This window comes from Oikopleura dioica, chromosome PAR (assembly GCF_907165135.1).
Source record: "Oikopleura dioica chromosome PAR, OKI2018_I68_1.0, whole genome shotgun sequence".
Lineage (NCBI taxonomy): Eukaryota > Metazoa > Chordata > Appendicularia > Copelata > Oikopleuridae > Oikopleura > Oikopleura dioica.
The window spans coordinates 8,800,658-8,818,257 of record NC_137293.1 but is presented as its reverse complement, the minus strand read 5'-3'; the positions used below and the strand labels follow the sequence as shown (position 1 = coordinate 8,818,257).

General features: G+C 41.7%; 9 protein-coding genes across 11 annotated transcripts; 7 read left to right on the top strand and 2 right to left on the bottom strand.

Moving 5' to 3' along the window:
* Nucleotides 1–30: 30 nt before the first annotated feature.
* Nucleotides 31–3,542, bottom strand: LOC145703304 (uncharacterized). 3 transcript variants are annotated; one of them, XM_081780644.1, is made up of 6 exons: nt 3,087–3,541; nt 2,207–2,430; nt 1,220–1,860; nt 520–869; nt 425–481; nt 34–337 (listed from the first exon to the last, which is right to left on the bottom strand). In XM_081780644.1, the coding sequence occupies exons 2-6, from the start codon at nt 2,427–2,429 to the stop codon at nt 283–285; spliced, it is 1,326 nt and encodes a 441-aa protein (XP_081636770.1). In that variant the 5' UTR covers nt 2,430; nt 3,087–3,541; the 3' UTR covers nt 34–282. The 3 variants fall into 3 exon arrangements, with proteins under 3 accessions (XP_081636771.1, XP_081636770.1, XP_081636772.1); XM_081780645.1 differs by lacking the exon at nt 425–481 and having other exon boundaries at nt 31–237; nt 3,087–3,542; XM_081780646.1 differs by lacking the exons at nt 425–481; nt 520–869 and having other exon boundaries at nt 35–237; nt 3,087–3,536.
* A 1,190-nt stretch (nt 3,543–4,732) lies between these two features.
* On the top strand, nt 4,733–7,377 carry LOC145703303 (vacuolar protein sorting-associated protein 53 homolog). The gene is made up of 6 exons (XM_081780643.1): nt 4,733–6,059; nt 6,108–6,285; nt 6,331–6,471; nt 6,520–6,637; nt 6,691–6,856; nt 6,906–7,377. The coding sequence occupies exons 1-6, from the start codon at nt 4,785–4,787 to the stop codon at nt 7,173–7,175; spliced, it is 2,148 nt and encodes a 715-aa protein (XP_081636769.1). The 5' UTR covers nt 4,733–4,784; the 3' UTR covers nt 7,176–7,377.
* Nucleotides 7,378–7,428: 51 nt separating this feature from the next.
* Nucleotides 7,429–8,865, top strand: LOC145702354 (uncharacterized). Its single transcript, XM_081779576.1, has 2 exons — nt 7,429–7,650; nt 8,232–8,865. The coding sequence occupies exons 1-2, from the start codon at nt 7,429–7,431 to the stop codon at nt 8,562–8,564; spliced, it is 555 nt and encodes a 184-aa protein (XP_081635702.1). The 3' UTR covers nt 8,565–8,865.
* Nucleotides 8,866–9,324: 459 nt separating this feature from the next.
* LOC145706117 (uncharacterized) lies at nt 9,325–9,896 on the top strand. The gene is made up of 3 exons (XM_081783637.1): nt 9,325–9,427; nt 9,467–9,613; nt 9,653–9,896. The coding sequence occupies exons 1-3, from the start codon at nt 9,401–9,403 to the stop codon at nt 9,791–9,793; spliced, it is 315 nt and encodes a 104-aa protein (XP_081639763.1). The 5' UTR covers nt 9,325–9,400; the 3' UTR covers nt 9,794–9,896.
* Nucleotides 9,897–9,990: 94 nt separating this feature from the next.
* Nucleotides 9,991–11,352, top strand: LOC145705463 (putative methylthioribulose-1-phosphate dehydratase). The gene is made up of 8 exons (XM_081782943.1): nt 9,991–10,105; nt 10,147–10,242; nt 10,307–10,403; nt 10,445–10,530; nt 10,575–10,629; nt 10,692–10,749; nt 10,791–11,181; nt 11,250–11,352. Exons 1-7 carry the CDS (start codon nt 10,033–10,035, stop codon nt 11,019–11,021), a joined length of 696 nt encoding a protein of 231 aa, XP_081639069.1. The 5' UTR covers nt 9,991–10,032; the 3' UTR covers nt 11,022–11,181; nt 11,250–11,352.
* A 511-nt stretch (nt 11,353–11,863) lies between these two features.
* On the bottom strand, nt 11,864–12,953 carry LOC145705460 (uncharacterized). Its single transcript, XM_081782939.1, has 3 exons — nt 12,589–12,953; nt 12,367–12,544; nt 11,864–12,166 (listed from the first exon to the last, which is right to left on the bottom strand). Exons 1-3 carry the CDS (start codon nt 12,944–12,946, stop codon nt 11,983–11,985), a joined length of 720 nt encoding a protein of 239 aa, XP_081639065.1. The 5' UTR covers nt 12,947–12,953; the 3' UTR covers nt 11,864–11,982.
* A 578-nt stretch (nt 12,954–13,531) lies between these two features.
* Nucleotides 13,532–15,427, top strand: LOC145705462 (deoxyribonuclease-1-like). Its single transcript, XM_081782942.1, has 7 exons — nt 13,532–13,614; nt 13,661–13,792; nt 13,867–14,286; nt 14,331–14,466; nt 14,522–14,628; nt 14,672–14,827; nt 14,870–15,427. The coding sequence occupies exons 1-7, from the start codon at nt 13,537–13,539 to the stop codon at nt 15,410–15,412; spliced, it is 1,572 nt and encodes a 523-aa protein (XP_081639068.1). The 5' UTR covers nt 13,532–13,536; the 3' UTR covers nt 15,413–15,427.
* A 292-nt stretch (nt 15,428–15,719) lies between these two features.
* On the top strand, nt 15,720–16,681 carry LOC145705459 (uncharacterized). Its single transcript, XM_081782938.1, has 2 exons — nt 15,720–15,891; nt 15,935–16,681. The coding sequence occupies exons 1-2, from the start codon at nt 15,753–15,755 to the stop codon at nt 16,579–16,581; spliced, it is 786 nt and encodes a 261-aa protein (XP_081639064.1). The 5' UTR covers nt 15,720–15,752; the 3' UTR covers nt 16,582–16,681.
* Nucleotides 16,682–16,814: 133 nt separating this feature from the next.
* LOC145705461 (uncharacterized) lies at nt 16,815–17,592 on the top strand. Its single transcript, XM_081782940.1, has 3 exons — nt 16,815–16,878; nt 16,923–17,329; nt 17,374–17,592. Exons 2-3 carry the CDS (start codon nt 16,936–16,938, stop codon nt 17,538–17,540), a joined length of 561 nt encoding a protein of 186 aa, XP_081639066.1. The 5' UTR covers nt 16,815–16,878; nt 16,923–16,935; the 3' UTR covers nt 17,541–17,592.
* The last annotated feature ends 8 nt before the right edge of the window (nt 17,593–17,600 follow it).

Below are 17,600 nucleotides of genomic sequence, written 5' to 3'. Positions count from 1 at the left end.
TGTTGATAGTGTAATGTGGAAAATACAACCGATCCTGAAAGAGCGGGTTGCGACTATTGAATAGAGCATCAAGCTCGAGGAAATACCAAGGCTTCGGCGGTTCGTCAATCCAACCACTTGCTGCCTGGGGATGATTTTGAGGAGGAGGCCTTGAAGGCGAGTCTCGATGGTTCTGATGCCCATCGAAACGATGGGCGTTAGACATGATTAAGACAGTTTACCGATTTCTCTAAAGATCTAAAAGTTCCAATGTTAGTGCAGAACAATATGATTTTGGAAAAATTAGTGCGACGCAGTGATATTATTGCTTTCTCTCCATTTTCTCTCATTCCATCTTTTTAGATTTTTCAACTGAAAAAGGAAAAGGACCGCCAGGAAGGGAAAAAAGATATCTAGAGAAGAAAAGTTAAAAAATCCGTTCCTTGTTAAAAGTTGACTTTGTTGGAATTTGTACGCATCACTTTCACCCACGTCGATCCATCTGTAAACTGATGAAAAACTCACTTCCATGTCACTTACCTATATTTTTCCGGCTTCACCATTTCGTAGCCATAAATATCTCTTATTGATAGCCCAAAGCTCCCTCCCTGTCCTATTTCTATGACTGTCGGTGTTTTTGAGTAGTCCATCCTTCCCTCTTTATTCTTATAATTGAGCAAGGCATTGATCATGTTTTGCCAAAGGATTTGTCGGGAAAAGAGAGTCTTGGGAAGCAAGTATTGCAAGTTCTTTGCTGAGTAAAGGTCTACGCTTTGATACAGGTTGAAAGGCTTCGTCTTGGAATTCAAATTTGCGAAATTCCAGACATCAAGAAATGGCTCTCCACCTTCAAGTTCGGAGAGCAGATTGGATAACTTGTCCGCACTGCGCTAGAATCCAGTGTTTTTCGGTAGAATACAAAATTAAACAGTAGAATGTCTCTGAACGCCCCTATCTGCCTGTTATTTTCTCTAAATGAATCTGATTGTTCCTCAATGTTCGCTCGAAATTCCGAAATGTCTCTAAAAATCGCGAAAACTCCCTACTTTTACCACCATGTTCCCCATTCTCAAACAACTTCTCACGGCAAAATTGAATACTCCCGAAAGGAATGTATTACTCCGTTGAACTTTGCCATAAGAAGTTGCCCTATTCTCTCATTTTTTTAAGTTCAATACTTAGCCATATTTTACTGTAGAAACCTAGAAGTTCAATAATATGTGCACAGATGTTTTCTTACCTGAAAATGCATCGTATTTAGCGCTGGATAATTCGGAATGACTTGAACATCCTTAATGTTATACTTATTCGCTTGTCTGGCAATGTACTGAATGCCAACTGGGTGCCCTGCGATCAGGATGTTGTATCTGTCAATTCTAGCCGCCACATCGACTGTCGTTGGGATCCCATACTCCTCATGCTCTGGAATGAGCAGCGCATCTTCAAGTGTGAATCCCCTTGTCTTTGAAACGTAATCTCTAGCATCGTGGCAGGCCAAATTAATCTTGTGCCTGTTCTTCACGGAGCAAATGGCAGCATGCGTTTCCATCTCCTTCTCGGAAGCCGCTACTTCGTCGCATAAAAAATTCGCGATGGCAAAAGCATCTTCTGTCGTTATCAAGTTCGAAACGACCAAAGCGGCTAGTTCTCCGATTCCAAATCCAATGGCGACTTTTAGCTTTGAAAAGCGAGAGTCGGTACTGTAAAATTCTCTGTACGCGCAAAGATTGAGTGCCAAATTTGCAAGAGTTTGAGCACGGAAATCTGTTTGAGAGAAGACACTTTCTGAACGATAGAGCTCTTTGGGGATACTGGTGATGTCTTGGAAGTCGGGGGAGGAAAGGTATCGACGGCCGATGCCAGGGAAGTTGCGACGTTTACCTGGAGATAGGGATGTAAATGTGAAGCTTTTCTCTTTGAAGAAGAGTGACGAAGATAAAACGGAGAATCGGGGGAACACCGCTGTTTATCTTGGATTTAGAAGGAGGAAATGAAAAATAAGCAAGTATGAAGGCTTTAGCATGAAAGCGCATTTTTTCAGCTGTGCATAAATAATTCGCCAATTTAAATTTGAGCTGAGATTACCCTCTCTACAAATCTTGAGAAAAATGGTCATCTCTTGATGATCATTTTCCGCCCTACTGATAAAAGAGCGTGATACAAATTAAGATTCGGAATTCGGTCGTTGTTGATTTCAAAAATCAAGCAACACATTTTACATCCCTACCAGAAAACAGCACAATCGCATCGTCTGGTTTGTATTCGTTCAAGAGTTCCAGCTTCCAAGCTCCGCGATTAGATTCGTCGATGATGTACCTTCCATCGTATCGCTTTGGGGAGGCTTCGTATCTTTCTTCACCGGAGAATCTGTTCAGCTTCTTGGAAACATTACTGTTTCTTCGCAAACTCGACGTCCGAACAATTCGCCGCAAAATCTGCCCAGTAAGCATTCTTAACAATTTTATAGCTTTAATTTCCCACCCAGAACAAAAGATATAAACCCATCCCCCGCTGGGTCGATTCCTCCCCAATTTCAATGTTCGAATAAGGAGTTGAAACTTACACACACGAAGAAAAAAAGTTAGATGCTAGATTTGTCGGGGCTCAATGGAGAGAGCTTGATAACTTGGGGAGAAGAGTTCAGATCTCATAATGATTCTGGGATGTATTTCTTTGACGAGAAAAATATCGATTGCCAAGGTAAGAAACGCTCTAAGATTGAGGTGTAATGAGCGCTGTCAGTGAGCGCCTCTCATTAAAATTTGACACTCGTTAGGGTAGGAGGTCTGCCAAAGACCTAGTCTAAAGACTAACGAAAAATTCTAGTGGGAATAATCGCTCCATCTGAGAGCGCAATGTTCATGCTGAAAATCATTTCGATCTCTGGAGAACAAGAGTGCGGAAGCTTCGTCCGTTTTCACCTCGGAACGCAGGTTTCTGGACCTTCTGCAACTCCAAAACTCTGCACGGATAAAAACGACGGGCAGCTCCTCATCCTCCCTTCTGATAAAATCCTCATAAGATTGAAGACTGATGATACTCCCCTAATTGATGCTCAATTTCAACTTACAGCATGTGAGCTTTCAAAGCTAAATACAGTCACTTACAGTTGATTGTTCTTTCAGACGAGCTGTCAGGCGCAGATCATAAATGCCACGAAGGTTTGTTCTCTTGTGATTCGGGAAAATGTATTCACGAGGATTTCCTCTGCGACGGGAAAAATCAATGCCCGGGCGAAGAAACCGACGAACTGGCCGAAAACTGTCCCGTAAAAATAGCACCCCCTGTGGCGATGAATAATAAATCAAAGGCGGGAGGACTGATTCTGGCGCTTTTACTGTCAATCAGGAATCAGGGTCGGAGAAACACAATTTGGCGTTTTATGAAATTATTAGTAATTAATCATAAAACAGCTCAGGTGGGTTTCGGAATTGGTTGGGAAATCTTGCTCCCGCTCTCTCTGGTCTTGAAAATATAAACCCATTGTGTCATACATGTATGGATAGAGCTTTTAAAGATCTAGCAACTCTGCATTGGAATTCCCAATATATGAAAAATTATCAGTTTTATCGGAGTTTTTCCTTCAAAACTGGGTTGCATTTTTTGAAAATTGAACAGCACCGGGCATGAATTTAGAGTTGATTTCAACATTTCAAACGCCTGAAAACCGGTAATTTTTGGATGATTGGGCATTCAAATGCAGAGTTAATCAATCTGAGGGAGATAGAAAAGAATCTGATTCATAATTTTGGTGAAAAACCGATAATTTAGATTAAAACCGGTAAAGAAAAACCGGGAATTTCTAGAGATATTGAAAATTCCAATGCAGAGTTTGTAGAGCTCGAAAAGCTCTTTCGATACATGTGTTAAACGATGGGGGTTTATCAAATAAGTCCGGAGCTACAGCCGGAGCAAGATTTCCCAACCAATTCCGAAACCCACCTCAGATCCATTGACAGCGTAATTTTGATCGGTTTGACGGGCGTATTTTTGTACAGAAAACATCGGAAGAAAAGAAGGACGATTTCACCGAAATGGAAATTCAAAAGAAGATTTGATATTGGTAATGATTTCGTTCAGAAAAAGTTGTTTAGAATTAAAATCTTTAGACGAGATAATAAGAAAATCTGAAGAGATTAAAAATGATCAACAAGCTGTCAAATAAAATTGTGCTTGAAAGTTTCATGCTGACAAGAAATTATAGAATTTACGATTTGTTGATAATCATTTTATTCCAAGTTCTACTCTCTTTTGAAAATATTCTTAATTTTCTCTCTGGAGACTTCTTTATGACTTTTGCTTCTTTTCACTCAGTGGCGGAGCGTTTCGCCTCTCGGCCAATACAAATTCGCGCTGCTGGAAAACCAGTTTTACCCCTGAAGAAACACCCTATCCACCTATTTGCAAATATTATAGCAGAGAAAATGTCGGAAACCGAAAATCCAGCAGTGGTAGAAGCACTGGCGAAGATGTTCCCGTCGGACGATCCTCTCGATTCTGTCGATTTTGACGTTACTCAATATATAAATGCGATGTTTCCTAATGAGCAGAGCTTGAGTAACTTGGATGAAGTGATTTTAGAGTTGAGTGAAAGGATAGAGCATCATGAAGGAGCGGTTCAATAATAATGAAAGAAATTATTTGATTTTCACGCGGCTGGGGGCGAATTGGGCCTGCCTCGTAGCATGAGAGTCGCGAAATTCGTTGAATTCCAATAGGAAATGGCCAAATTTTTGAACCAGAAAACAGGTGAAGTCTCAAATCTCATCCGCGAAGGCCACCAAGACGGAAAACAATCCGCTCAAATGCTCGACGAAGCCCAAGTCGACCTCCAAAAACTCGTCTCCTCAATCATGGAGATCAAAACCAGAGCTGAAGAATCGGAAAGAATGGTCTCCGAAATCACCCGTGACATCAGACAACTCGACCAAGCCAAAAGAAATCTCACCGCTTCGATTACTACGTTGAACCATTTACACATCGTGCTTGATGGAGTTGAAAATTTGGAGAAAGCGACGACGGCAAGGGATTATGGCCTTGTCGCGACGCTTTTACCTGGTGTTTCGAACGTTATTGAGCATTTAGACGTTTACAAAGACTCCGTCGAGGAGATTCAAATCGTCACTCAGCGCATGGCAAAAATCCGCACCGATCTCTCAACATTCGTCACCAAGGACTTCTCTCAAGCCTTCGCCATTTCGTCAAAAGAAAAGCTCGATATTCAAAATGTCAAGTCGGCATGTCAAGTCGCCGATTGTCTTGATGTTACAGTGAGGAATGAAGTTATTAGCAGTTTTATTGTGTCGCGACTGTCCGAGTACAAGTTGCTATTTGACTCGAGCCAGGAAGTGGCTTGGTTTGACAAGATTGACAGGAGATTTGCTTGGGCGAAAAAAGCGCTGATGGACGTAGAAGGAAGATTCGGAGAAATCTTCCCCGCTTCATGGGAGATTTCGGAACGAGTAGCGGTTGCTTTTTGCAAATTGACGGTAGAAATGATGTCGAGCGTTTTGGAACAAAGACATCACGAACTCGACGTAAAACTTCTTCTCTTCGCGATCCAGCGATCGAGGATGTTCGAAGAGCAACTTGCGAAGAGATACAGTGGCATTACAATCACCGGCAATCAAACGAAACCCGAGCATGAGGGGCCGAAAGAATCAACAAATCCTTTTGAGAACGATTTTGGATCCGAAAGCGGTAGTCAATCAGAACTCAGCGAAACGAAGCTCGACGAGAAACTAGCGAAGAAGGAGAGTCCCTTCTCTAGAATGGTCACGTGCGCGTTTTCGAATTATTTGTCAATCTACGTCAATGCTCAAGACCGTTCGTTGAAGGAACTTGTGCAGCGATTTGTTACTGATTTTGCTATAGAATCTAGCCAGACTTGCGAAGTCCTCCCTAGCTGCGCTGATCTGTTTGTTTACTACAAGAAATGCTTGGTTCAATGCAGCCAGTTGTCGACAGGAGAGCCACTTTTGAATCTTTCCAAGATCTTCGCCGCGCATTTGAGAAACTACGGAAACAACGTACTTATGAATAATTTACCAATCAACACCAAAACTACCAACGCTGCTCAGGTAAGAAAATGAGTTAAGGACACGGATGGATATTTTCTTTTCTTTCAGTCAGCGTTATCCCAAATGACTGCGTTACTGAAAGAAGAGTCGGCGACGAGATTAACGCGGCATGATTTGGCTCTGACTTGTCTCTTGCTCAACTCGGCGGATTATTGCATAGACACGATCTCAGCACTGGAAGATAAGCTCATTGAGAAGGCCAGTCCTGAGTTCAAAGAGAGAATCGGTAAAATATTTCTACTTGCTGCCATCGTCAAATTGCCTCTTTCAGACTTCTCTCCCGAAAAAGACCTCTTTTCCGACGTCATCAAAACCAGCATCGGCCTCCTCGTTCAAGACACCGAAGGAGCTTGCGGACCCGCTTTCCAAGCTCTTTTGAAAACAAACTGGGCCGCCTTCCACAATGTAGCTGGTAAGTAGCTTTAGTTACGTAACGCTTCCGTTGAGCATGAAAATTTAGATCAATCTGCTTATGTAACTGCGATTTTGAAGCATCTGGAAGAGCAAATTCCGTACATAAGAGATTTACTTGCAAATGCGAGGAAATATTTTACTCAGTTCTGCATCAAATTTGCCAGGTAAGCTCCCTGATTATTTGGACTAAGAGCAGGTCTTAATCTTTGAATCCTAGCTCCTTCATCGGCAGATTTACATCAACGCTGTTCAAATGCAAGCCAATCTCCACCATCCCCGCGCAACAATTACTTATTGATACACAAGTTCTTCATTCCGCGCTGCTCAACTTGCCTTCCATTGGTTCTTCAATCACTCGCAAGCCGCCACTTTCCTACACAAAGGTACCTTTGTCTGGCCCCCTCTCTGAACTCTGCTTACCGTTTTCCTCAGACCGTGAGTTCAAAAATGTGTCACGCAGAAAACATCCTCAAAGTGGCAATGAACGACCACAACGACCCAACGCAATTCATTCAAAATTTCAAAACGCTTCTTCCTGACGGCGATGCTGATACGTTCAAGAGGATTATTGACATGAAAGATCTTCGGCGATCCGAAGCGACTTCGCTGCTAGAAAAATACAGAGGAAATGTGACCACGGCAGAGGATACGGAGCAATACAGCTTGAGAAAACTAGAAAGACTTATTAAAAATCGCCTCTAAGATGCGTCTTCTAATTATTTAACAATATTTGTGCAATATCTTCATTTTTCTTGTCACACACTGTCCGATTTCTTCAATCAAATAGCAATTCACCTTGATTCTCCCTCGTTTAGCTAGATTTATGAACAGAAGAAAACGAAATCCTTCAAATTTGAAACCATCCGAACGGAGAATCATGCGTGTTCCCTATTTAAATTATTATGGCAATATATTCATTTAAAATTTCTTATTTTTAAACCCAATGTTTTAGAAAATGGACTCTCCATCGGATTTGCGGGCTTTAGCCGATGGGAAAAAGTACTCAGAAACAATCCAAGCTGCGATGCGCGTCCCAAGCTGCATTTCGCTACAGGGATTTGACAGTGACGATTCTCCAGTGCATGAAAAGAAGCCCTTCGAAAAGATTATCCTACGTACTCCGCCTACAACACTAAAGCTCGACGACAGCTCCTGTTGGAATCTGCGCAACTCAAAGGTTTATTATATTTGTTTGTTTGATTCCACGCTGCGGGATTGAACCATTTTTCAACAAAAAGCGACAAAAAGGATTGATCCTTTATTTGACCTGAAAAAGTAGCGCGCTAGAGGGGTCGATCGGGTGATAAGATAAAGCCATAAATTTAGATTTTTTCCTGGCCTAAATTTATCAGACCGAAAATATTGAAATGAGGATAAAAATGAGAGAGGGACTTGAGAAAGACAGATATGAAAAATTTGTCCAAAGAAACATTCTAGCGGCGAAGAATTTTAATGAAAGAAGAAATAATGTAAGAAATTTTTAAATGCTCTTCTGTTTTCATAAGTCTGCAGTATATTGCTGGCGCAGTGGCCATAGCTAAAAATATGAAAAAAATAAATATAACAAGGATTCTTGATTGAATCCAGTGGATTCACCTAGTTGATTTCCTCGCAAATATCGATTTTTAAAATTTGATTATCAAATAAAAACTCTATTTTACAATTTTATAAAGGAGAATCCAGCAGCGCATGAAAACACAAATCCCTAATTATCAATCAGCTAATTGCTGATTAACTTGAGAACAAAGAAATGTTCAGGGGCCGGGCGACCCAGCACCATCGGCCAGGCAACTCGTCGATAAATCAATGCTGCAGCTGAAAGAAAACCTTCCCATGGAGGGAGGCATCGAGCCCGCTTCGGATGGCGACGTCTTCCTTTCCGAAAACAGTCAAGTGATGGACTCGTCGTTCTTCGATCAAATGAGCGAGGTGGAAAAGCTGAGGCACCAAATGTTCAAGGTGAACAGGCGAATCACAAAGCTAGAGAGACTCAACTCGTCGCTAATCGAGCAGAAGCAAATCGCTACTTACATCGCCATCGCTGCCCTTTCACTTTCTGTTTTTACCCTACTCGTCCGAAGAAGTCCATGATCAAAAATCGAGATCTATTCCGAAGAGTCTTCTAACTTAAACTTCAAGAATTATCAAAGTGTTCTTACTAAAAAACCAGTCAACCAACAAAGAATTCATCATCATCATTCAAAGTCGTACCTTTCTATAAATTTTATGTAAAACTCACTTTCGTCGAGCATCATTCATATTTTTTCACACACAAAAAGCAAAAACCAATCAGTTATCTGCCTCTGTAACAGTACAGTATATATTTGTTTGCAACTAGAACAAGTAGCGGTATGTGTTCACTCTCAAAACTTATTAAACTCCTTCTTTTCGTAAATAAATCTTTTTTGATAAAAATAAAAAAGGTGTCGTTACTCTCATTTTTACATGTTTGAGTGATTACTAACAGTATTTGAGTGTTTACAGATGCATAAAGGAGGTCAGCAGATTTATGTGATTTTACAAAAGCTGAGAATTCGTTCGTTAATTTCTTCGCAATTGATTTTTGAGCGCTGAGCACGTAAAAATTGACGACAAATTATATATGCCCTTTACTTTTAACTCGCGGGCTTGAGATAAAGAGAGAGGTTTGATGGGAGGAAAGTCGAGCGTTTTGACGAATAGCGCGTCCAGCGAGCATAGGGATGTCTACCTGGATATTACGATTGATGAGATTCCGGCTGGAATCATAGAGATAAAGCTCCGGGATGATATTGTGCCGAAAACTTGCAGGAGTTTCAGAGCGCTTTGCTTGGGAGAGAAAGGCAAGGGTTTGAGGACGATCTGTTGCTAAGAAAGCCTAAAAATGTGACCCCTGAAAAGGACTGACGTTCAAGGGCTCGAAATTTCATCGAATCATTCCTGGCTTCATGGTTCAAGGCGGCGATATTACAAAGGTTCGTTGTTCAAAAAGGAGTTCTGTGATCATCTTTCAGGGAGATGGAACTGGCGGTAAATGCATCTACGGAACGAAATTCAAGGATGAAAACTTTGACCTCAAGCATATCGGACCTGGAGTCCTTTCTATGGCGAATGCGGGTCCAGATACCAACAGCTCTCAATTCTTCATCAGCCTCGACAAGGTATGTATGCCAGCATAACTTTTGCAAGACAAATTGAAGACCGACTGGTTGGACGATAGACACGTCGTCTTCGGTGAGGTGAAGAGCGGCATGGATGTTGTGCGACTCATGGAAAAAGCTGGAACGCAATCTGGGTCGTGCACTAGGCTTGTGGAAATCATAGATTGCGGAGTGCTTTAATTGAAATTATAACGAAGAAACACCAATTGACAATGTCAGTCTTAAATTCATATCGATCAATTTTCGGTTGTTCGGCAAACTCTTCCTGTTCAAGTAAAATAAATCAACCGGTAAAAAAGACTACGTGGTACACGTTGATTGGCGATCTTGTGTCTCACGCAGAATTGAGTAATATTTGCTCGTTAGTCGATTCTGTTTACGTTCTCAGAGAATTTCTTAAAAAGGATTTTTGTGAAAAAATGTCGAGAAAACTCGTCGATGAGCAATTTGATCCATCGTTCCCGAATGACCATCCAAAGAACTTGATTCCAGGTAGATACTCATTTAATACCAAGGTTAATGATTCTCGAAAGAATTATGCCGTCACTTTTACAACCTCGGCTGGGCGACTGGAACGGGTGGCGGGATCTCCATCCGTGATGATGATGATATTTACATAGCGCCCTCAGGCAGGTGGTCGAAATTTTTTTGAAGAAAGTTTCTTAAGAAAACTTTAAAAATGACCATCGAAAGGGGTTCAAAAAGAGCGTATCCGACCTCAAGATCTTTTTATGACCGACATGGCCGGATCTAAGTTTGAAAAGCCCTGTGATGAAAAGCTCAAGCTCAGGTATTCATTTACCCCTCTTGTTCTTTTCTCACTCTTCCTAGCGAGTGCACTCCACTTTTCATGAACGCGTACAATATCAGAAATGCAGGGGCGGTGATGCATTCCCATTCTTCTAAAGTTGTCTTGGGTGAGCGAGTTTGATTCAGTCTCAGCTTTGAATTTTGATTCTAGCGTCTTTGATATTCGGAAACGAGTTTAGAATCAGCCACATTGAAATGATCAAAGGAAAGAGTTCAAGCTCAGCAAATTGATAGACAAAGAAACATGAGCTAAAAACTCTTACGAAGGCATTAAAAAGGGCAATACTGGTGTGAGCTACAAGTATGATGAGGAAGTTGTCATCCCTGTAAGTTAACTTGAAGATGATGTTTTGAACAAAGTCCGTAGATAATCGAAAATACGCTTTTCGAAAAAGACCTGGAAGAATCTATGGCAAAGGCGATCCGCGACTACCCCGAATCCAATGCCGTCATCGTCCGCCGCCACGGAATCTACGTCTGGGGAGCGACCTGGCAACAAGCGAAATCGCAAGCGGAATGCATCGACTATCTTTGTGAAACAGCAGTGGAGATGAAAAAGATCGGTGTGCCGATTTCCGGTGGCAGCACTGAAGTTTGAAAAGTAAAAGAAATCTTATTCATCTGCGTGATTCTGTTTTTGAATAATAAACCAGCTCAAATATAAAGTCAGTCTTTTCAAAGTGGGATAAGGATAGCAAAACAGTTTTGAGAGGATCTTTTTCAAAAAGAAAATTGAGATTGAGATGACGACAAACCTGGTAAGAGGCATTTAAAACTTCAATTATTTTTGGAAGAAAACATGCAATTTAAAAAGTCATATTTCCAGTCAGAGTCCGTAATTGCATCCCTGAGAAAGTCGTTTCTCAAAATCGACCGAAATGGCGACGACAAACTGACGATTGAGGAGCTCCGGGAAAGCATAAAAGCCAGCGGGTCGTAACAAAATCTATATAAGCAGGGGTAGCATAGTTAAGTTTCGTCAAACGCAGTAAAGATGGGTTTACCGTGCGGATTAGAAGAAAATGTTAAGAAACTTTTTGCGAAAATCGACTGCGACAAGGATCAAGCATTAGATAAGGATGAGCTGAAGATTATTGTTAGAGAATAAGGGTGCAAAACTGATCTTCTACCTAGTTTTAATAAAATGTCGAAAAACGGTATTACCGTTTTAAAACGGTAGATTGAAAAATTAGGACCCGAATAAAGCCAATTTCGAAAAAGTTGGAGTCGAACTAACTGAAGAAAAACTCAACGGCATGGTCGATGTAAGTTCTCATTACTTCCACTAGGTTAAAAAAATCTTCAGAAAGCCTTCACCGACATGGACAAGAACAAAGACGGGAAGATCACTCTCAACGAATTCCTCGCCAGCTCCTGGGCTCTTGTTCTTGGCTGAAATTTCAAATATACGAGAAACTAACAAAGCTATTTTTTTGTAAATGAAATTTATTGTACAGCGCGCTCAAGCATGGAATCAAGTTTCTTTTCTTGTTAGTAAAAAAATCGAAATGTTACGGTTAAAAAGTTTTCAACAAAAAGTTTGACGCAATAATCCCCTTTCACGGGAGCTTGGTAAACGTCTCAGTAACGTTCCAATTCTGCTGCACGCCGAGTTTGAATGATTGCCACTTATTGAGATTGCAGACTCGTGTAGGGCTAGGGACACTGTTGTCGCAGCAGTGGGCGCATCGGGAGCCGCCGCCGGAGTTGGGGTGACATTCGCCGGCGTTGTAGCGCCAATCACTAGAAATTAATTTCAGCACTAAAGTTGACAAGAATTATTTAATCATTCATACGGCAATAATAATTATGGATCAGGGTATAAATTGCGTTTTATTATCGTCAAGTGTATTGCCTTAAAATTTACAAAGTCTTCACTTGTTTCTGCTATTATGGCTCTTAATTATAGGCTATAATTTATAGGTTTTTAATGGAATACTTACGGAACGGAATTCAAGCAAGAAGTAACCTGCTTGCATCCCATCTGAACCATGTACGGTTTCGCGGCCTGTCGCCTTTCAATCGTAAAGCATGAATTTTCGTCCCCACGGCACTCCAACATCGCACCACTCTGAATGCACTTTGTCCAGGGGTCCTCTCCGCTGTTTACATCCACGTTTACTGAAAAATCTCGCTCAAGAACTTTTCCCTTGTTTAATAAAAACCTGAGCACGTGAAGCAATGCTGAAGCTTTTCAGGATTTGCGGCCGTGTTTCCTGCAGTGCTGACTCTGTTCTTCTCCGTTTGGACGAACTTTTTGAACTCATCTGGGATGCTCTCTAAAACTTCCTTCGCCGTTTCTTGGAATTCAATCTCTTCTTGCGATGCTCTGAGGGTCGGTTGTTCTGCTCGTGGGGCGAGATTGAATCGTCTCTCAAGATCTTTAATTTCCTCGGCGGAAACTGGAACTCCCTTTCTTCTCTTTCGCTCAAGTTTCTTGTTGTACTTCTTCTGCGCCTTCCCGCTCCCGTTTTGAGCAGATAAAAGTCCGACGCAAAGCGCCAGGAAGAAAAACAACTTCATCCTTTCCTCTCTTTCAAAATGGTAGAAGATGACTTCCGCATGAAGATTTAAATGAAAGAATATGGTGACATCAAGCGGATGATATCGGCTAACGAGGATCAGGCTCAAGACCGGATCCGCTTAGCAACTGCTGCACAAACGTGTTTAATCGTTTAGAAATGAGCCCGAGCGGCCGGTTTTCACGTGTACCTAAGTTGTTCTAGCTCGATCAGCATTTCGAAACGAATTTGAGGAAAAATCGATCGATTTTACCGTATTTTTCAATTTCCTGATTTCCTTCAAATTCAACAAAACATACAAATCGCCGCTTTTTCCCAAAAAACATCGACAAATTTATCTTCTTCGAGAAAATAATGAAATAAGATGATGATTTCAATCCTCTTTTTAACCCTTGCGCAAGTAAGTTCCAATTTGAACCAAGAATTTTAATTCGAAAAAACTGGATTTATTTTCCTCACCTGTCATAAAAAATAATCTTTGATGACGTTTTCTTTGACCTGCGCATGTTTTAACCCCTGTCGGCCTCTGGGCATTTTGATTGTCAGAAAAAAGAGCTCTCCAATTTGAAAGTCAGTAGCAGTTGATCCCCGATGAGATTACTCGCCGGAGTTGTTTCCGCCGCTTTTGCGCAGAATTGCGAGCCCTTGGCTGACGATCCCTTTTATTCGGTAAAACTAGAGCGGGTCTGAAATAGAGATGGAACTTTGATTTAAGAGTATTGCACAAGCAACGACTTTGAATGATTGTCATTTGGGTTCGATTGCGAATAATGAACAGTGCAAAGTAAAGTGCCAAAATGGCTGGGAATTAAGCTCCAGGTCTTGGAGCCATTGGGCTAAATGCAAGGTCAGTTATCAAAGAGGATTTTTTATGAGAGAATTTTTTGAGTCTTTTTGGCTTTTCAAATTAAAAATTTTCAGTGCAACGCTGATAATGCTTGTCACTACACTTACGGCGGCAACTGGGGAAGCGGAGAGCAAAACAAGTTCCCCGAGTTCGGATGCTGCTTGAAGCCGGACAAGAAAGTTGGATCAACGTCTCAGAAATCCACGCTCAACAGAAACTACGGTCAACGATATGCCGAGGGTGATGCGAGTTTTGTCATGTTCAACTTGTTTTTCAAAAATACTGCAGCAGAAGCGACTGATGGATATTCATTCTTGCTCGTCATTCCGACCGTTTTGCCAGAAGATGTCACTGTTTCGGGTTTCTCACGATTAGAACTCGCGGATATCTATCGAGATGAGCAGAAGGGGCAGACTCAAGTTAGATTAAACTCCAAAGCGGGATATGAAAATCTTGCAATTGATCAGAAGATGGCATTGATCTTCGCTCTGGAGGTGGAGTGAAAAATTTTAACAGCTTAAATCACTTAACACTCTAGTCAAACGGCGCTACAAATGTAAAGGATTTCGCTGACACAAATGCCATTCATGCCTATTTTTACTCTTCTCGATACAACTGCTTCTGCGCTGGCAACGATGCTCTTTGTCATCATCTTGATCCTCCTGCTACGAAATGTATGTTATTTCCTTCACATTGAAGGCTTCGATTGTCCTTTTAATCAGTCTGTAGTTTCGAGTTTCAACATTCAAGTCTTTGGAACAACCAAGTACGGGAAGGAGCCTGTCAAAAACCAGATCGTCGAGATCCTCCAGCGCTACGATATTGCTACTATTCAGGCCTGCCGAAAACACCCAACAAGTTAGAAATTTATTTTTATAGGAAATCCGTGATTCTACCCAATCTGCGTTCCCAAATCTCGTTGGTGACATCAACCTCGCTGACGACAAGTACGATTGGTTCACTGGAGAGCGACAAGGAACAACCACGAGCAAGGAACAAGTTGGATTCATCTGGGATCGGAATATGTTTTCCAAGGTATTTTTCTCAATAGAACTCTATTTCAATGTGCATTCTCAGGTCGATGGATACGATTTCAACGATACGACAACCGCCTGGTTCGAGCGACCACCAACAGTTCTCGTTCTGGAGCGCACCAGCCAGAACGCACCTAATTTCAAGACTCAAAAAGTCGGAATTATCTCTGCTCATTTGAAGCCCGTGACAGGAGTGACCAACATGGACACAGAAAACGAGATCAATCACTTGAAAGATGTCGAGGACGATCTTCGAAGCCGTCATCCATCTCTTGATGACGTCATCATCGCTGGCGATTTCAATGCAGACTGCGACTACGTTCGTGATCCAGAGGATTTGACGCTCTTTTCTTCCGGGACCAACTCGTGGCTCATCTCCTTTGATGACGATACAACCGTGTCGAGCACGATTTGCGCGTACGATCACATTGTCCTCTCTGGTCAAATTCAGAACAACGTCGTCGCCGGCTCCGGGCAAGTTTTTGACTACCAGAACTACTACGACACTGATTCGATCTTCTACGACGGCGAGCCGATCACTGAACAGATTTCTGATCATTTCCCTGTCGAGTTCGAGTTTTTCTAAAATCCGGAATAAAGAGCTACATAAAGGGAGCTTTCATTTTTCCTGAAAATCATCTCTTTTTGAAATCGAGTTCATTACTCGGTTTGCTAAAGGTCTTTGGAACTTCGAGGAAAATTATTTAAAGGAGACCTTGTTTCAACCGCAAGCGGGGTAAATCCCCTTAGCTGAGGATACTCTGGGAATCACTTCAATTAGGTGGTACGTCTTTCGTTTACCGGTTTAGGTGGCGCAAGAGCCTAACCACCATGGAATTAAACAACTATAAATACCCATCTCTGTCTTGGAGAAAGCATCAAAATCGAAATACTCGATCCAAAGCAAAAAGAAACAACCTCCAAAAATGAAGCTTTTCAGTCTTTTCTCTCTTGGTGCAATGGCCGCCGAAACTGGCTTGAGCAGAAACCGACGAGAAACCGAGTTTACATTTACTGGAGAAGAATCTGTTGATTTCTTCAACGAGTTCCTTGCTGAACTCACCGGTAAATAAACCCCCCCCCAAAGCAAGATAAAAACTGTTTTTAGACGGAACTACTGATGAACTCGACCAATTGATCTTCAATCTCAGCGGTGGAGAACAATCTCGCTTCATCTCCGAAGTCGAGTCGCGAAAATTCCGACAATTGAAGGTTGTCGTTCTCTGGCTCCAAAAAGAGCAAAAGTTTGGCCGATACTGCTACTACGGATGCTACTGCTTGCCAGAAGGATCCCACAACATCGCTGGTGGCGGATACGGCAAACCAAAGGACAACATCGACCGAAGCTGCAAGGACTTCAAGCAGTGCTACCACTGTCTCAAGAACGAATACGACGGCGAAAGAAGCTGCATTGGCGAAGAGGTCGGTTACGGATTCCAACTTCTCGAGGAAAACGGAGTCAAAACCGTCCAATGCACCAACAGAGAAGGCTCTTGCCGACGAAACGTTTGCGAGTGCGACTTGGCGCTCGCCAAGGGACTCTCTAAATTCGAAGACGAATGGGAAGAGAAATACCACTCCGTCAAAGGTGGCTTCAACCGAACTGAAGAGTGCATCCCCGGCGGTGGCGGAAACGGCTACAATCCAGCTGTCGGCTGCTGCGGAGACAAGACAACCTTCCCCTTCAACGAGATTGTCCGAGCCAATCAATGCTGCGATGGACCCTTTGCCAAGCCCGCTGGACAGTGTTATTAAAAAGAAGTTTTTTAACATGGAAACAAAAGATAATTTTGAAGATATCTTTCCATTCAAACTGTTTTCTTATCAATAAAAATATCCATATTTACTCGACCATTTATTGACCTATTTGCATTGCTTGAATCTGATGATTAACAGTGGACAAACAGTATTTTCCCTTTTTCGGCAAAAGAAATGCAAGAAAATGAAAAAAACATCGCAGATCATCAGTTGATGTTAAAATATGATCAGAAAAATTGAAAAGGATTTTCTAAAACGGAGAGGAAAAGTCAGAGAATGCTTTCAATGCCAAGGGTTAGCAATTAAAGAGCCACAAATATTTGAGTGATTATTCCTAGTTTCACAGAAACAATGAGAACTATCCATTTTCCTCCCAAAACACGATCGTATTGTACTATATGCGCAGCAGGTACCGCTCTCGTTCCCATTCGCGAGCAAACGACCGATGCTAAATTTATATGTCCAAAGAAAAAGTGCAAGAAAACGTACAAATTCGTCGAGTTTTTCAATGCAACTTGCTGTGAAGACCCTCCTCCAAAAGAGCAAACACCATTTGAGCAATTGAAAACCTTGCAAGATAAGCTTCAGATGGCTCAATTGATGGAAACCGCGATGACGGCGCAAGTAGAACGAGCGAGAAAGTATCTTAGAGAATGTGAGGATAAGCAAAGAAAACTTGCCAACGAGTCTACTCGTATAGAATCTGAGATATTATTGATGACAAATGAAATTTGCAAAAAGAATCGTAAGATTATCTTGAATAAGCTGGCAAGCAAACTCTTTTTTTAGAGCCAAACACTTGCAAAGTATGCTTTGAAAACTACAATGAAAACGATCGTCGGGAGTCGACGATTCCATGTGGTCATAGATTTTGCTATTCTTGCTTGACACAGTTGTACGAGTGTGGAATTTGCCGAACCGGTTTTAACAATAACCAGATCATCAAACTATTTTAATTGTTATTCTACCAGTTCAAAATTGTTGCAACTTACAATAAAATTTTAAAAGAAATATTC

What these genes read in the sequence shown, in the direction of transcription:
- LOC145705461 (XM_081782940.1), top strand. Translation starts at nt 16,936, where the DNA reads ATGAGAACTATCCATTTTCCTCCCAAAACACGATCGTATTGTACTATA. An exon ending in TGAAATTTGCAAAAAGAATC is followed by an intron (nt 17,330 to 17,373) that starts GTAAGATTATCT and finishes CTCTTTTTTTAG; the next exon opens with AGCCAAACACTTGCAAAGTA.
- LOC145703304 (XM_081780644.1), bottom strand. Translation starts at nt 2,429, where the DNA reads ATGCTTACTGGGCAGATTTTGCGGCGAATTGTTCGGACGTCGAGTTTG. An exon ending in TAAATACGATGCATTTTCAG is followed by an intron (nt 870 to 1,219) that starts GTAAGAAAACAT and finishes ACTGGATTCTAG; the next exon opens with CGCAGTGCGGACAAGTTATC. An exon ending in GTGAAGCCGGAAAAATATAG is followed by an intron (nt 482 to 519) that starts GTAAGTGACATG and finishes ATCAGTTTACAG; the next exon opens with ATGGATCGACGTGGGTGAAA.
- LOC145703303 (XM_081780643.1), top strand. Translation starts at nt 4,785, where the DNA reads ATGCTCGACGAAGCCCAAGTCGACCTCCAAAAACTCGTCTCCTCAATC. An exon ending in AAACTACCAACGCTGCTCAG is followed by an intron (nt 6,060 to 6,107) that starts GTAAGAAAATGA and finishes CTTTTCTTTCAG; the next exon opens with TCAGCGTTATCCCAAATGAC. An exon ending in CGCCACTTTCCTACACAAAG is followed by an intron (nt 6,857 to 6,905) that starts GTACCTTTGTCT and finishes CGTTTTCCTCAG; the next exon opens with ACCGTGAGTTCAAAAATGTG.
- LOC145705463 (XM_081782943.1), top strand. Translation starts at nt 10,033, where the DNA reads ATGTCGAGAAAACTCGTCGATGAGCAATTTGATCCATCGTTCCCGAAT. An exon ending in TATTTACATAGCGCCCTCAG is followed by an intron (nt 10,243 to 10,306) that starts GCAGGTGGTCGA and finishes GACCATCGAAAG; the next exon opens with GGGTTCAAAAAGAGCGTATC. An exon ending in GATGAAAAGCTCAAGCTCAG is followed by an intron (nt 10,404 to 10,444) that starts GTATTCATTTAC and finishes CACTCTTCCTAG; the next exon opens with CGAGTGCACTCCACTTTTCA.
- LOC145706117 (XM_081783637.1), top strand. Translation starts at nt 9,401, where the DNA reads ATGGTTCAAGGCGGCGATATTACAAAG. An exon ending in AAGGCGGCGATATTACAAAG is followed by an intron (nt 9,428 to 9,466) that starts GTTCGTTGTTCA and finishes ATCATCTTTCAG; the next exon opens with GGAGATGGAACTGGCGGTAA. An exon ending in TCTTCATCAGCCTCGACAAG is followed by an intron (nt 9,614 to 9,652) that starts GTATGTATGCCA and finishes GACAAATTGAAG; the next exon opens with ACCGACTGGTTGGACGATAG.
- LOC145705460 (XM_081782939.1), bottom strand. Translation starts at nt 12,946, where the DNA reads ATGAAGTTGTTTTTCTTCCTGGCGCTTTGCGTCGGACTTTTATCTGCT. An exon ending in GCATTGCTTCACGTGCTCAG is followed by an intron (nt 12,545 to 12,588) that starts GTTTTTATTAAA and finishes GAGATTTTTCAG; the next exon opens with TAAACGTGGATGTAAACAGC. An exon ending in TCTTGCTTGAATTCCGTTCC is followed by an intron (nt 12,167 to 12,366) that starts GTAAGTATTCCA and finishes ATTAATTTCTAG; the next exon opens with TGATTGGCGCTACAACGCCG.
- LOC145705462 (XM_081782942.1), top strand. Translation starts at nt 13,537, where the DNA reads ATGAGATTACTCGCCGGAGTTGTTTCCGCCGCTTTTGCGCAGAATTGC. An exon ending in CTGACGATCCCTTTTATTCG is followed by an intron (nt 13,615 to 13,660) that starts GTAAAACTAGAG and finishes CTTTGATTTAAG; the next exon opens with AGTATTGCACAAGCAACGAC. An exon ending in ATCGGAATATGTTTTCCAAG is followed by an intron (nt 14,828 to 14,869) that starts GTATTTTTCTCA and finishes GTGCATTCTCAG; the next exon opens with GTCGATGGATACGATTTCAA.
- LOC145705459 (XM_081782938.1), top strand. Translation starts at nt 15,753, where the DNA reads ATGAAGCTTTTCAGTCTTTTCTCTCTTGGTGCAATGGCCGCCGAAACT. An exon ending in GTTCCTTGCTGAACTCACCG is followed by an intron (nt 15,892 to 15,934) that starts GTAAATAAACCC and finishes AACTGTTTTTAG; the next exon opens with ACGGAACTACTGATGAACTC.
- LOC145702354 (XM_081779576.1), top strand. Translation starts at nt 7,429, where the DNA reads ATGGACTCTCCATCGGATTTGCGGGCTTTAGCCGATGGGAAAAAGTAC. An exon ending in GGAATCTGCGCAACTCAAAG is followed by an intron (nt 7,651 to 8,231) that starts GTTTATTATATT and finishes AGAAATGTTCAG; the next exon opens with GGGCCGGGCGACCCAGCACC.